General features: G+C 45.0%; 1 protein-coding gene across 1 annotated transcript; it reads right to left on the minus strand.

Annotated features, from left to right (window-relative positions):
- Window positions 1–13,617: 13,617 nt before the first annotated feature.
- LOC148909428 (ER membrane protein complex subunit 8/9 homolog) lies at window positions 13,618–14,914 on the minus strand. Its single transcript, XM_089034642.1, has 3 exons — window positions 14,613–14,914; window positions 14,088–14,164; window positions 13,618–13,789 (listed from the first exon to the last, which is right to left on the minus strand). The coding sequence occupies exons 1-3, from the start codon at window positions 14,805–14,807 to the stop codon at window positions 13,633–13,635; spliced, it is 429 nt and encodes a 142-aa protein (XP_088890768.1). The 5' UTR covers window positions 14,808–14,914; the 3' UTR covers window positions 13,618–13,632.
- Between the last annotated feature and the right edge of the window lie 12 nt (window positions 14,915–14,926).

Genomic DNA, 14,926 nt, shown 5'->3' on the forward strand with positions numbered 1-14,926 from the left:
GGTCACGCCAACGGCGGCTTGTTAGTTCCTGGTGAGAATGGCGTACTGGCAGGCTATGCGCGCGAGACAACCAACAGGGAGGCCTGTCATTTTTTCCACGAGCCGCAACGAACGTCGCTGAGAATCTATCGGTTTTGGATTCCACATAGGTGGCCGATTGCCCATGGGAAGGTAAAGCTGCAAATACGCGTAGACGACACCGGAAAGCGTTGCATGAATAGCACGGAGGATCAAAGGAATAAGGATTATAACCACATGACCATAAGCACTTTGACGGTAATAGTCTCTAGAAGGGAATTTATTCCCTGAATATATGAATCCGCATCGAAAGGAAACCCATTAGCTCACTACTTAGAGGAAAAAATATATGCAGATCCCGGTTGGTTTGATACTGGGATTATGGGTCGAAGTTGGGGGCATTGCGTTAATTGTTCTTACTATTGAGATTGCTATGGGGGTGGCCGCAAACGTAGGGTTTAGGTTGGTTGATGAGAATGATGAGCCTTTATTTCCTTATAGAACTTCGACTAATAATCGGAGGGTTGCTCATTTCTCGGCGCAGCCATTTATGTTTAGCGGTGAGGTACTTTATCCGACTACGTTTCATATGGTGGTCAATTGTAAGCATGCTAAGTTACAAATTTACCCCGATGGCGGCAGTAGCGATGGAACAAAAAATGGTAGGGCCACAATAAATGGCACAACGTCGATTTCTACTGGCATTGACGATGCAGCTTGGAGTCATAAGCCCATTAGCACCACGAGTGTGTTGCGCTAGTTCCGCATTATCAAGGCGGTGCGAATACTATCTTTACTTATCCCCAGTCGAGGACGCCTCGGGCGCCCGACGACGATAAGCCACCAGTAATACACAAGGATAAGATCAACCCCTCATCTTCTTCAGGAGTACCACTCAATAGCGACAACCAAGATCCAAATGTTATTCCCCACGAACTTCAACAGTTCTCCGCCAGCCCTAAGTGCCAAGGAAACAACCGAACCCAGCAGCCCAGGCAAGCCGGCTGCCATCTTTTTTCCCAAGTCCGTCAGCCCATTGCCTAATTTCTTTACGCCCGCGCCTGTAGCCTTAAGCGCGGATAGGATAACTCCTACTACGCTTGAAATAGCGACCGCAAACGCCAGCGGAACGCCATACTTCAAAAGGGCTCTTCTTACCTTTTCCTTGGTGGTAAGCCCCAGCTCCTTTTCCAGGTTTTCCTTTTGCGCCTGTAATTCCGCAAGGTGTACCTGAAGGGTTCTGATTCCCTTTGAGCTGCCTCCCTTTCCTCTTCGGGACGAGTCTGGTCGTTGATTATTTCCTGCTGCCGCTCTATTTGCCCCTCCAGGTCTTCGATGACCTGATCTCTTTGCCGGATTTGTTCTTCCTTAGTGTTAATTTCGGCAACCAACTGCCGCCGTTCCTCTAAAGAGCCGGTTATGGTGATATGCCAAGTTTTTAGCTTCTTCCTTGCTCATATCCAGGTCTTTTAGAGCAAGATTGAAGGCGTGTCGGGCTTGGTCTCTTTCGTCTAAAGCCGTTTCAGCTTCTCGCCTGAATTGCAGTATGACCTCGTTCTTGCCCTTGGTTTCTTTCTTGTGAGCATCGGTTAGCTGCCGTATTTGTTTTTCGTAATTTGCTTCCTTTTCCTTCAACGTTTCTTGTAGTTCCTCGGCGTGTTTTTCTAGTGCGACCCTTTCATTCAGGGCTCCCAACCTTTCTAACGCACTTCTGGTAGCTAGTTGAAAGCCTCTTAATCTTGCCACGTTAACCTTGACCGAGCCATTTTCGTCAAAGAGGACTTGTGGTTTGGTCCAACGGTTTTTGTCGGGATATCTCATGTCTTGAACGCTTATGAGGACTTTGTTTCCGCGTTCTGTGAGCCTTACGTCGTCGGCCTCGAAGTGGGAATAGCGCTGCGTTAGCTCTTGCGTTGCCCACTCTACGGTTTCCCGCGCGGTTGCTCCCTGCTCACCCATGTTTCGAAGTTCTATGTACTCGGGGGCGGACTTACCCGGGTTCTTTTCGTGCCACATGCGATTCAAGGAGGTCTTGAAGCTTTTCCACCTACTGCCGTACGTGTTTTCTAGGGCCATGTCGTAGATTAGGGGGTCGGTTTCCGCGCCTTTAGTCCATGCGTCGTATTCTTCGTCGTTAATGTCGACTTGACCTTCTTCGGTAAGGGGATCAAAATCACCTTCTACTTCCATTATATATGATAAGCTCAAAGTTAAACCCCAACGTATTACCTAAGCAGGTTGGCGGACTGAAAGCAGAACGCACCTTTCACCGGGTTACATTCACGCCTTCTAGCGCTAAGCCAGGTGAGACGCTGTATGTAGGCGTGCCCCGCCTAACGGATAACCTAGTATTGGTTCCTGGTACCCTGGCGCTAAGGTTTAACCTAGCAATACAGCCAGATACCGCAGACGCGCGTTACGTCGTCAATAATGCAGGTAGAAACCTTGTTTCCAAAATACGCGTAAAGTTCGCCGGGGAATCCTTGCTGGACTTAAACAGGTATGATTTGTATACCACGTACAAAGACTTATGGTTGACTGCATTTGACCGCGCGCAAAGGATAGAGCAGGGAATAGCAAGCGCAGCCATACGCAAAGTAAGAAGCGCAACCTCTGGCGCCTCAGGAGAAGACGAAATAAAGACTGCTTATGGTACTAAATATGTCGTTCCATTAGATTTCGAAATTATCACGAACCACGGTGCATACTACCCAAGGCAGCTAAGCGAACTGCAGTTCGAAGTGACCCTAGCAGATACTACGAACGTCCTGCAAGGAAAAGATGTAAGTTCATCAGCTGTGGATCCTTATTTCATCAAGAACTTGGAGCTGCAGTACGAGACGGTACACAGCGAAGAGCTGGCTCGTAGCGCTGGCATGGAATACAGCGCTGGGAAGGCTTTCCTTTACGATCACGTCGTGATGTACAAGACCTTTAGCTTCACGAACAACGTCGAAGAGGTCATCAACCAAAGCATTAACCTACCCAGACGCAGCCTTACAGGGATAATGTTGCTGTTCGCAAAGACATACACGGCAGGATTGCGTGACTCTGAGGCATTCTTTAATCCTAACATCACTAACGTAGGCGTTAGCATTAACGGAGTACCTAATAAGGTTTACTCACAAGGGATAAAGCCTGAGGACATGTACCGGGAAGTCGCGCGTAAGTTTGGCGATCAAATTAGTCCAAAGGAATTCTTTAAGGATAAGTACGCGCTGTGGATCGACATGCGCACGACAAACGACGAAGACCTACATGGTCAGGGATTGCGGCTGGTAAATACCCAGGACGGTATTACGTTGGAGATCAAGCGCACCAAACATGCCAGCGACACTACTAAGATCAACGCGTATATCTTCGTAGTCTCAGACGCGCAACTGAGCGTAGAAATGAATCAGCTAAAGAGCGTTGCGTATTGATGCGCTGCGCTCCCTCATCCAAAAAAAAAAAAAAAGAATGAAATATCCCTTACGTATATAATGCTTCGCGTATTTGAAAACAATGAAACTAAACTGCAATGCATAGTGCAAGGCGATAAACTTTATTTCAAAGCAAAGGAAGTGGCGGCTGCGTTGGGTTACGAGCGTCCAAAAGATGCAATTAAGGCGCATGTTTGCGATAAATACAAGGTAAAGCTTAGCGAACTTAGAGTGGAGGCGAATCGCCTCCCCTCTCATTCACAGCCTAATTCCCTGTACGTAACTGAATCTGGGTTGTATCAGTTGATATTTAGCTCTAAGATGCCAACGGCAGAGACATTCCAGGATTGGGTCTTAGAGGAAGTTCTCCCTACCCTCAGGAAAACAGGTAAATATGCAATGGACAAACGCTTTGACAGTCCTAACAAGTTGGTATTCAAAATAGAAAATGAATTTGACCTGCATAAGAAGGTCGTAAACTACATACGTCGATTCCACCCTATCCTACTGCTCGCACCAGGTCTTGGAGAACTACAGGACTCAGCTAGCAAAAGGATAGTATGTTGGCAGAAAGGGTATCAGGCGGGGCAACCCGACATCTTAGTCCTTAATGCACATAAAAAACATAATGGGTTATGCCTGGAGTTGAAGACGCCTAAGGGTAACGGCGTATTATCCTCAAAACAAGAGGCGTTACTCACACAATACGAGGCAAATGGTTACCTAACCATGGTGTGCAACGATTACGACCTTATATGTAGGGAGATCGACCATTACGCGGAAGGCATTCGTGTACCTTGTCCTTGGTGTGTTAAGGCTTTTAAGACGCAGGAGGCGTTAAGGACTCACCAAAGAATATTTCATAGATATAATGATAGTTGAACAGACACACTGGCGTAATCTGACCGTTGGTCAAACTTACAAAATAAAAAATTATGTCATGTTTGAAGATATCAACCGATTGAGGTTAATCTTGATGCATGACAATGAAGAGTGCACTTTATGGGCACCTGACTGCGTGCGGTATGTCCTTCAAGGTGAGGAATACACACACGTAAGAAGTTATGGTAAAGTGAATGGTCGATGGAAGTTTGACATCGAACGCCGCACCGACGCTAATCCATTATGTGATTAGTCATCCTCATGGGCGGTTAAGTATTGGTCTGCTATGTCGGACCTCATTTTTTCTGTCATGTAATTAGTATGGTAAATTAAGGCTCCTCCTGCGAACGCTGCGATGTAAGGTAACATCATATATTATTCATTTTTCCATGCTTTTCTTACAGCAAGGTAATGGTCTAAGGGCTTGGGTCCGTCGTACAGGCAACACCAAATATGTTGACCGCTACGTATACAGCCACATCGGTTGCAAATGCCGTCCCAGTGTTCCCTGTATTCCCATCTCACGCCCTCAACGTCGTCAAAGCATACGAAGGTCTGGTCTATTTCCTTCTTACGTCGCGTGAGCACCCGGGAGGTTTCGTGGGGACAACAACGTTCGGCTAAGTCTCCGTGGGTTTCACAGACGACATCTTCGAGGTGGTAACGACGACAGCGGTATTTATGCCAGTTCTCCTCGAAGTGAGGTTCATCGCAACGGAGACAACGGTCTTTGAGGCAGACTCTGTTCTCGCGGTGATATCGTAGGGCCTGTACAGTGGACAGTTCCTTACCGCAGTCACCGCAAAGGGTACTTACGGTCTTCTGACAGACTTTCTTGGAAAGATGGTATTGCAGTCGCTGCTTGCTACTAAAAGCTCTATCACATTGCACGCACTTCATTATATATACCTTATTTTTTATTGTTATTTTGTTAAATGCTGCAAAGAGGTCTCAAGTAAGGATCTATCTTTTATTGTTATTTTGTTAAGCCCCCATTAAAAGATGAGGTATCATTCTTTCTCATTGTTGAAACCAGCAAAAAGATAATCATGTTAACCATTCTTCGATCGTGATGATTTAACAAAATAACAATAAAAGATAGACCCTTACTTGAGACCTCTTTGCAGCATTTAACAAAATAACGATAAAAAAAGAAAGACCTATGCTAATTCCTCTTGCTGGGGCTTAGTAAGATCTTCTTTGCGACCTCTTACTCTTCTCGAACGTCGTCTAAAGTCCTTTGTGCTTTAGTATCCGCGGGACACCAATGTCCAACGAAGTCTTCTTCAGAGAATACCTTATTACAGTGACAGCAGCTGTGTTTCTTACGAGGCGTCGGAGGGGTAACGATGATGCAGTCAGCAGGTAGTTCGCACGTAATACAGTCCATATATCTATGGGGGATATCGAATGAAGTCCTTAATGGACTCCTTAGCCCAGCCCGCCATTGTCAAAAGCGCGCCAAACCGTTCTGCACGCTTCAGACCACACATTTCATCGTACAATTCCTGTACGCGCTCTTTTAACCGGTCTATCTCTTCCCTTTGCATTTCTATGGTGTCTCTTTTATCCTTTGCGTCGGCGGTAATCCTTCTTACTGCTTCCACTGGTTCCATCTATATATGAACCCAGATCACATGCCTTGTAACGCTCTGATAGTAGGACCCACCGGCTGCGGAAAGACCCAGTTCATCGTGGAGCAGCTATTAGGATCCTTTAGATACCGCTTTGACTACATAGTGCTGCTTTGTCCCACCTACGTGAATAACCGCACCTGGGAAGGCATAGGAGTGAAAGATGACGACTTCTTCGTAGATATCTTAGATCCTAACGAGTTATCCAGCCATTTGAAGTTCTGGCACAAGCAATTCCCTAAAGATACACAGACGCTCCTCATATTGGATGACATTGCCTGTGGGGACGACGTAAAAAGGCGCACCTCCGAATTAGTGAAGCTCGCCTTTAGCGGCAGACATGACAACATTAGCGTTTGGTTGCTTTCCCAGCAGCTTACCAGCGTCTCTAAGCCCTTTAGGGAAAACATAGGCTCTCTCGTAGTATTTTATACTCCGAGCAAGTCTGACCTGGAAACCATTTTAAGCGACTACGGCGGTGAGATAAGCAAGGAACAGCTGCACGAATACATGCGGCATTTAAAAACGCACCAACATTCCAAGATGATCTTCTCTTTGAGGTTTCCGTATGACGTTAACATATATGGACATTGAGCAGCTCATAGATGAAGTCCCCACACAGTTAGATGAAAGTAACCTCAAGGAACAACTTAACATTCTTGTGTCTTCTGGGAAGTGTAAAGAAATGATAGGTAAGGAACTTACCCATGAGCAGGTTAATAAGCTGTCAGAAGAGGAGGTTAAGAAGTTCCATAAGAGGTACGAGGCTGCCCTTGCAAGTAAGACCACGGACGCCGTAGCAGACTCCGCTATCCGACTTGCCACTAAATTGCTTGGACTTGCACTGCCCATAGACGACGTGGAGCAACTACAGAAGGACATAAGAGATGACTATGTCATATCCCAAGAACTTAAGATAACCTGTGGGTGGTTGTCTTTGAAGTGCGGTAAGTTAATGGCAGTCGCCTCTGCGGCTTTGCACGTAGCTCAGCATGTCGACTTGAAGGAGGTACTAGGTTCCTTCGGAACATCTTGGAAGGACTTCAAGAAGGACAGAGAAGTCGAAAAGGTCTTCCAGGCGGCACTTGCTGAGGTACCTAGTCAAGTACCTGCAAGTGACTTATCAAGTACTTAGTCAAGTCATTCGCGGGAATTACCCAGGTCGCCTCAAGTACCTAGTTAAGTACTTATCAATTCCTTCAAGTCCTTAGATATAAATGAGTGAAGCTGAATCGAAGGCGGAGGAAACCCCTCAAGTAGAGGAGCAACGAATCACCAAGGCTAAATCTCCAGGCAGAGTCGCTGCCGGAAAGAAGCTCGCGGAGATGAACAGGAAGAACAAAGCCAAAAAAGAAGAAAAGGTGGAGGAAGAGGAATCCTTTATTAATCCGGGATACGTCATTGGCGCGTTAGGAGTCGCTATAGCAGCAGGCAGCCTTTACTTACAATGGCGGGCAACGAAAAAGGTAGAACCACCAACGTATCACGCACCTGTGGAGGTTAGAAAAAGTAAGATCCCTGAAATGGAGTAGATTTATCACCACGTACCGTGGCGACCTAGATTTTCCTTCTCGCTTTGTAATATAATGTCGACCGCGTTGTTGAAAACTGTTGAAGAGGCAGCTATCATTACTTCCATCGTTGCGGGTATTGGTTGGGTAGGTAAGAAAGTGCTCAAAGAAGACTTTACTGAAGACCCAAGCAAGAGCTTCGCTAACTTTGCTAAGATGACCGCTGCCGTAGGCGGGGCTATCATGGTAAAGGATTACCTACGGAAGGAAAAGTACCTACCTAATGTATAATGGTTAGCTTAGTCGCAGGTGGAGTCATTGCAGCTTTAGCATTTACAGGGGCTAATTATGGTGGTCAATATTTGGATAGATTAGTTAGAGGCGACAAAAGCGGTGCCGCCGAAAGAAAGAGACACGACTTAGCGCTGGAGAAATATCAAAGGGACGTTGCAGCTTGGAATGAAAAAAGACAAGCTTACAGGGATTGGTTGGATAAGAACTACCAAGACAAAATGCAGGCAGACAAGAACTTCGAAAACACAGACTACGCCTTCAAACTTTATGCGCAAGCACACCCCGACTTTAGAATGAAAAAGCCTCAGTTCAAGAATTACTACCAGCCTTCTAAGAAACAAAAAGACAATGAATTGGTCTTTGTAGGAGTCGCAGGGCTGGCCGGAGGCGTGGCTTTGGCGTATCTAATATAATGATCGTCTTTTTGGAAAGCGACAAGAATGACTTTACCACGTATTTGAATCCTCCCATCAAAGCCTGTAAGGTTCGGTTGGTTAGTTGCTCTTTGTACAATTCTTGGTATAATTTAATTAATGGCTTTGTCATCGGAACTTCCGGCACCAAACCAAAAATACCAGATTCCCATTACACCCCCATAACACTGGCTAAGGAGCTAGCAAAGCATGGATATACTCTTACCACAGGATTACCCCATGAAATGACATTTAAGAAAAATAATGGGAGCGCTAATTTAAAGGACAGTTCATTGGTAGAACTCCTGGGCCTTACTAGTACCACAATAAATAGCGGCAATACATATGATGTGAAATGGAAAGTCGCATCCTCTTACGAAGTCTATTGCGACTTGGTTCATAGTTACAACAATGGAGAAAAGTCTTCTCTTATGTCCAAGTTTCTGCCCCAAGGTAATCCATTTGACCCAGTAGAATACACTCCCATTTCTTTGAGCTATGACTTGTCTAATTTGGTAGAAAGCATAAACATCACCATTAAAGTGGACGGAAAGACGGTGGATTTTAACGGACGTAAGATCAATCTTGTTTTGGAATTCATATAATGGGCCGCGTAGAGGACAAACTTAAAAGGATTTACTATGGGCCGGAAGGCTATTGGAGAGGAGCGTCAGCTATCAAGAAACTCGCGACCGCGGCCAGGGTATCAGACGAAACGGCTAAGAACTGGTTGAAAAAACAAACCCTCTGGCAGGTTTATCTTCCCGTGCCTAAGTACATTCCCAGGCCCAGCTTCACCGTAAATACCCCCAATGAAGTTCATCAGGCGGATTTGCTTTTCTTGCCGCACGATAAGGTGAGAAAGAAGACCTATAGGTACGCTTTGACCGTAGTTGATATCGCAAGCAGATATAAGGACGCCGAACCTATAACCAGCAAGGATTCTGGGGAAGTCGCAGAAGCCCTAGGTAGGGTTTATAAGCGCGTCTTGAAATGGCCTAAGCTGCTGCAAGTGGATGCGGGGACGGAGTTTATGGGCGTGGTTACCAAGACCCTGAAAGACCACGACACTAAAATTAGAAGAGCTAAAGCAGAGTACCACAGGGGTCAAAGCATTGTCGAAAGATTCAATAAGACCCTGGCCGAGCGTCTCTTTGGATACCAGTATTGGAAAGAGCTGGAAGATCCCTCCAAACGCAATAGGGAATGGACTCAGAGGCTCCCCCAGGTCGTCGCAGCTTCGAACAACGAGGCGGCCAGGGCTACGGGAATGAAACCCAGGGATGCCATAAAAAAGAAACACGTGGAACACAAGTCCTTCATCAGAAGTTCGAGGGCGGTCTTCCCCCATGAAAAGAAATTAGGTAATGTCACGGTTCGATATCTCTATGAGCCGGGTGAATTAGAAGGAGGATCCAAAAGAGCTACGGATCCTAATTGGTCTTTGGAAACTTACCAGATCCGAAGTGCGATAGCTAAGAAGGGTCAGCCCATCTTGTATTATCTTCATGATGGTCCCACGCGTGGGTTCGTCAAAGAAGAACTGCTTATCGTGTGATGTCCGAATGCTATCGTATGCACTCCGTCATCACACATCCATCGCTTACCGTCAAATGCAGACAGTGACACCTTCTCCTGCGTGACGTTATGTATCTGATGACCATAGCTGCGCAGGCTGTTCATCTTATGCCGCTGTTCCTTGCGTGTTCGTAATACGTTGAGGTAGGACTCGTGCGTAATGTCCTTCTTAACCACGTACTTTTTTAAGCCTTTAGCTTTCTTTTCTACACCGTCTAACTTTAGCACGCTGTACATCTTTGGTTTCAGACCCACGTATTCCACGATGGGTTTTCCTAACATTTCGTCTTTCATCTTCCCAATTACCTTCTTATTCTTCGCAGAGTAAAGGAAGTGCTCCTTCGGGTAACCGCTGGTGTCGTACTCGTCTATGTCGGGGAGGCAGTCTTTGTAAACGTCTTCCGTTTGCACTTCTAGAATTAGGGAGTCGGTGTCTGTGTACAGGAGGCGACAGCGGTCTCCGTACTTTGGCTTAAGCTTATCGTAGTAGAACTCGTACATAAGCAGCTTCGATAGATCCAGCACCGTAAAGCCTGTGTAAACGGGCTTGTTTAGTAAGAGGTTTGCCCTTTTCATGTGAATCACGTAGAAGTTCAGCATTTCTACGTATCTAACGAAGCCTGGCTGTGACACGTATGCTTCTGCTTCCTCTTTGGTGCTGACTATTTTTACGCTTACGCGCTTGCGGATGTTCTCCATTGTCTTTCCGAACACGCTGTTGTTCATCAGTTTGAAGAGGTTTTTCTCGAAGTCATTTTTCGCTGCGGTACGCTTTTGCGTGTTAAAGTCAATGTAGGGGCGCATCCAGGGTTCCTGCGTGAATTTTAGGACTCTGTGGATCTTCTCTACGCGCATTCCGTGTCGCACGTAGAACTGCAGGTTGCGGTAATGTACCACATACTTCTTCTTATCCATCAGGTTCATAGTTAGTTTCCTGTACGGTTTGTAACCAGGGCACATTTGCTTTTGCAGCGGACTTAGCTGCTTAAATGGTATCTCTATCGCTTCTGGTGCTAAGGGGAACTCATTGTGTTCGTCGTGCAGGTGCTCTGGGTACTCCAGATCCACTTCTAAGACGTAACCCTTGTCTTCCTCCTTTCCTACCTGCATGTAGAAGTCTATCGGCTTCACTGGATCCCATTCGAAGTCTCTCACAGGTAGGTACTGTGACATTGCCCAACCATAAAGGTTATTCGCATCCAGGTAGTAAATGTATGTGGTTGGTTTCTCTGGGTCGTGCTCTACTAAGGGGTTGTTTGCGCGGGCGTAACGTCGGCTGGGTCCGCATACGCCGCCACGAATACCGTCTTCCATAAACCGATACATGTCGTACTCCGTTAGGAGATCCAACTGCGCATTTGTCTTCTTTAACAAAGCACTCCAGCTGAGCCCAGGAGCCGTGTAGAAATTAGCGGGATCCAATCCGTAATATTCCATAGCCATCTTTCTGAAGCTTTGGAAAACATCTGCGAGCAGCACTACGTCAGACCTTAGGTAGATGTCGTGGTAGTCACCCATGTTCTCACAGGAGTACTTTTCCCACACGTCTAACGCATGCTGGTACTCCTCATCCTTTATACCAGACTCGTTTAGGGTGCTGTAGAAGCGATCTTTGGGTGGTAGGGGTTCTTTGAATCGATCCCAGGAGTCCATGTATTCGTATGGGTAGACTCCTTTCCTTTCCGCGCCGTATTGACTGGAAATGGGAAAGTTGGTGTTATACTTTACGAGGTTTGCTAAGGAGTCCGCCATAAACTGCTGCGAATCTAAGAACTTTAGCTTACCCACAGTTACGGACATGTAGCGCTCTTTGTTGTTGGGTATGCATTTGACGTCGGAGCCGTCTGTTCCTTGTAGTAGCAAATGGGAGTCGTAACCGCGGAGGTTGTGAAAGAACACCGGAATCTCCATGTCTGGATTTACTTTGAAGTTTATATTGCATTTCCAATGAGCCGCTCCTCTGTATTTACCCGTGATGTGGCAGTGATCCCTAACCTTATCCACATAGAAATCCTCAACAAATGCTTTGTGGCAGTGAATGCAGTGCGTGGAGGGCTTTCCCGGCTTCTCACCTTTCTTAGCATACTTCCCGCATTTAAAATGAGCTTCTCCTAGATACTTTCCATCTTCATCCCACGCTTTCTTGGCTCGTCTTCCAAACTGAAGAAGCGTATGTTGGCAAATGTGGCATTTTTTTGCCTTGTTAAAAGCCTCCTGGTTCTCTTTGGTAAATTCCATCTTCTTTGGACGTCTTAATTGTTCTCTAATCTCTCCCTCCTCTTCTCGCAATGCTTCTAGAAACTCATTAGCTGCGTTCTTACCTCGGTAAATCACAGGAGGGTTTGCTTTACCGTCTGATCTGACTACTATGTAACCAAAGGAGCAGATCTCGTGTAATCCTACCTTATTCGTGGCGCCACGTTTCTGCTCTTCCTTAGTTATCAACGCTTCGAAGTCTGCATATATCACGTAAGGCACTTGCATCTGCTTTTGATGGTCTGCGTATGAAAGCTCTTTGTTGGTGGGCATCTGGATCCGTTGCGCCACTTCTTCGACTCCGCGGCAGATCTCATCGTGTTTCTTTAGGGTATTTAAGGATGTAAATGACAGCAAGCAGCAGTCACAGAAGTACTTTTTGCCTTTGTGCTTAGTATGTCTGTAGAATAGTCTGCTAATGTGTTTAACCCATGATTAGTGTCCGCCGTGGTAGAATAAATGTACGCGCTCTCCTTTACTTTTTGACAGAACTAACGGTACTATCGTCTGCTCTCTGACTCCGTAAACGTTAATTGCTAGATCGTTTATTTCCTCAAATATGGGGATGTCTATCAACTGCATGGGAAATTCCACACCATCCCACTCTAAATCATCTGTGGGATACTTACTTGTCCTACAGGGATCCTTCTCTGCTGGATACAGTGCAGACCTGATTGCCCACATAAAGCATCGATTGTCTTCATTCTTCACGTTTACAATAGCCTTCTTCCTTTCTACCCACGTTGGTAGCGGTACGTAACTCCCCCCTCGTATGGGTACGTACCTGGCTATACTTATCTCTATTCCTTCAACCTCCTCTACTGTCCAACCCGATCCTTCTTTCGTGTAGTTAGACAGCGACTCCATTATTGCTTCTAAGGCTTCACTGAGTGACCTATCCAGATTCGTGGATTCTAATATCACTAACGACTTTGATCGCAACATTGCTGTCGTCATTACCTCGTCTTTTGACAAACTTACTTCTACCATTATGCTCGCTTTCAGGGCTCCTAATTCTTCTATACCTTTTCGGAGAGTCCTTTTAACCTTCCTTTCTGACTGACGCCAAAACTGTCTAACGTCAATCTCACCGTTACCGGGTATTGACACCGTGCTGAAGTTGCTTTGGGATTCCATCTATATAATAGGAAATATTTTATACCTAATACCAAGCACTTTTTAAGTCGTCGTAGTCGTACTCACAGTCCTGACAATGCCAAAACAATTTAACCTTAGTCTCAAACTTCTTACCACATCCACAATCATAACTGCTCATACACTTCGTCTTCATTTTCAAATGCTTTTTCAAATCCGCTTCTTTCTTAAAAGTTCTCTTACAATCTTCGCACTCCATATATAGACTAACATATTTGCGCTGTTGCCCCCAACCACACTTGGAGTGGGTTGTTTCCGTAGGTGGATTTTTGACGCGGGTCTTACCCCGTGTTGAGATTGCGCTGGAACCCCCATTCCCTATACTACTGCATCCGCTAGTTGCCCCCCAGTCAACCGCTTGTTTGCCCCCCAGTCAACTCCAAAAAGTCACGTGATTAATAGTAAGCAATAAAGTCTAAGAACTCTAGTTCTTTAGTTCCTTTCTCATATTTATACATATGTGTAGAATTTAATAAGACACATTTCTGGTGATACAGTAAGTACTGGTTTGTGTATGATGAACACATAATGTTAGAAGGTAGACAAGGCTACTCACCATTAATATGCAAGCATTTGCTAACTGATCTGTAATTTTTTCTCCAATTTTATAAGCTATTCCATCTGGACTGTAACCAAAATGATTAAAAGGTATTAGATATGACAAAAATGGGCGTAATGTTTTACCATTTCAGACCACATGTTATTCTCTTGAGAATAGACTCTTTGTTTGAATTGTATTCTACATTCATGTGGGTTCTCATATGCAACTGTTAAATAAATACTCCAGGGAATGACATGTGGTCTGGGATGGAAAAATCTAAACACAAGTTAAAGAGATCTATTGTTTTATGTTTATATGAATATAACACAAAATTGGATCTCCAATTCAAATCCAAAATGTGTCATATTATAATGATATTTTACCTGTTACTATTGACATGTTCATTGGCTTGGAAGTACCCCACAACTTGCTGGCCACTTGCTTTGCAGTAGGAATCAATCTGATAAGAAAATATCAACAAAGTTTAAACCATGGTCTCTCTATTACAAGATGTGCAGCCATGATTCAAAAGAAAGACGAATTAAAGGGACAAATCCTTTGATTGCACAAAATGTTTAAATTGCATGAATTTATATTATAACCAATCAATTTAGGGGGTGATGGGCCGTGAATCATTTATAGATTCACTGTATAAATATATGCTCGTTTGATCTTACTAAATTCAAGATTGTTTACGTAATAAAATGTGAGATATTCGAATACGATTTTCACCTAAATTATATGAACTTAAAACCAATAAATTTAGGGGGCGATCGATGAGTTGCGAACTATACAAGCTTTACAGCGGTATCTAGATTTCTACCTTCAAAGAGAGTTGCAATCAAGAACAGGTGCCATCAATCTAGCCGATTATTTTAAATACCACATAAAAAAAGCTATAAGCCTACCTGAGTGAGAGCCACTTCCAACATAGGAGCCAGTCCAAGACACTGATGGAACAAAGGAATGGCATCCAGTATAAACATCTCGCTTTCCTGCGTCACTTCTTCCCCCAATAACACACCATTCACAGACGTATGAGGGTATTTAGCAGCGTGCAGAAGCATCTTGGCATACGCCTTGGCCGATACAGTGTATTTCATGATTTGATCGCGAGGAAAACTAGCTAGATTCGATCAAAAAAGTACTCCACTCAAGAAAGAAGAAATGCTTCACTCATTCTTTGTCCGCCATTTTGAAAAAGTGCTTAGTCACCACCCCT

The sequence above is a fragment of the Actinia tenebrosa genome, unplaced genomic scaffold (assembly GCF_029948245.1).
Source record: "Actinia tenebrosa isolate PJP-AT-01 unplaced genomic scaffold, QUT_ActTen_1.0 PGA_scaffold2__45_contigs__length_23673736, whole genome shotgun sequence".
NCBI classification, from domain to species: Eukaryota; Metazoa; Cnidaria; class Anthozoa; order Actiniaria; family Actiniidae; genus Actinia; species Actinia tenebrosa.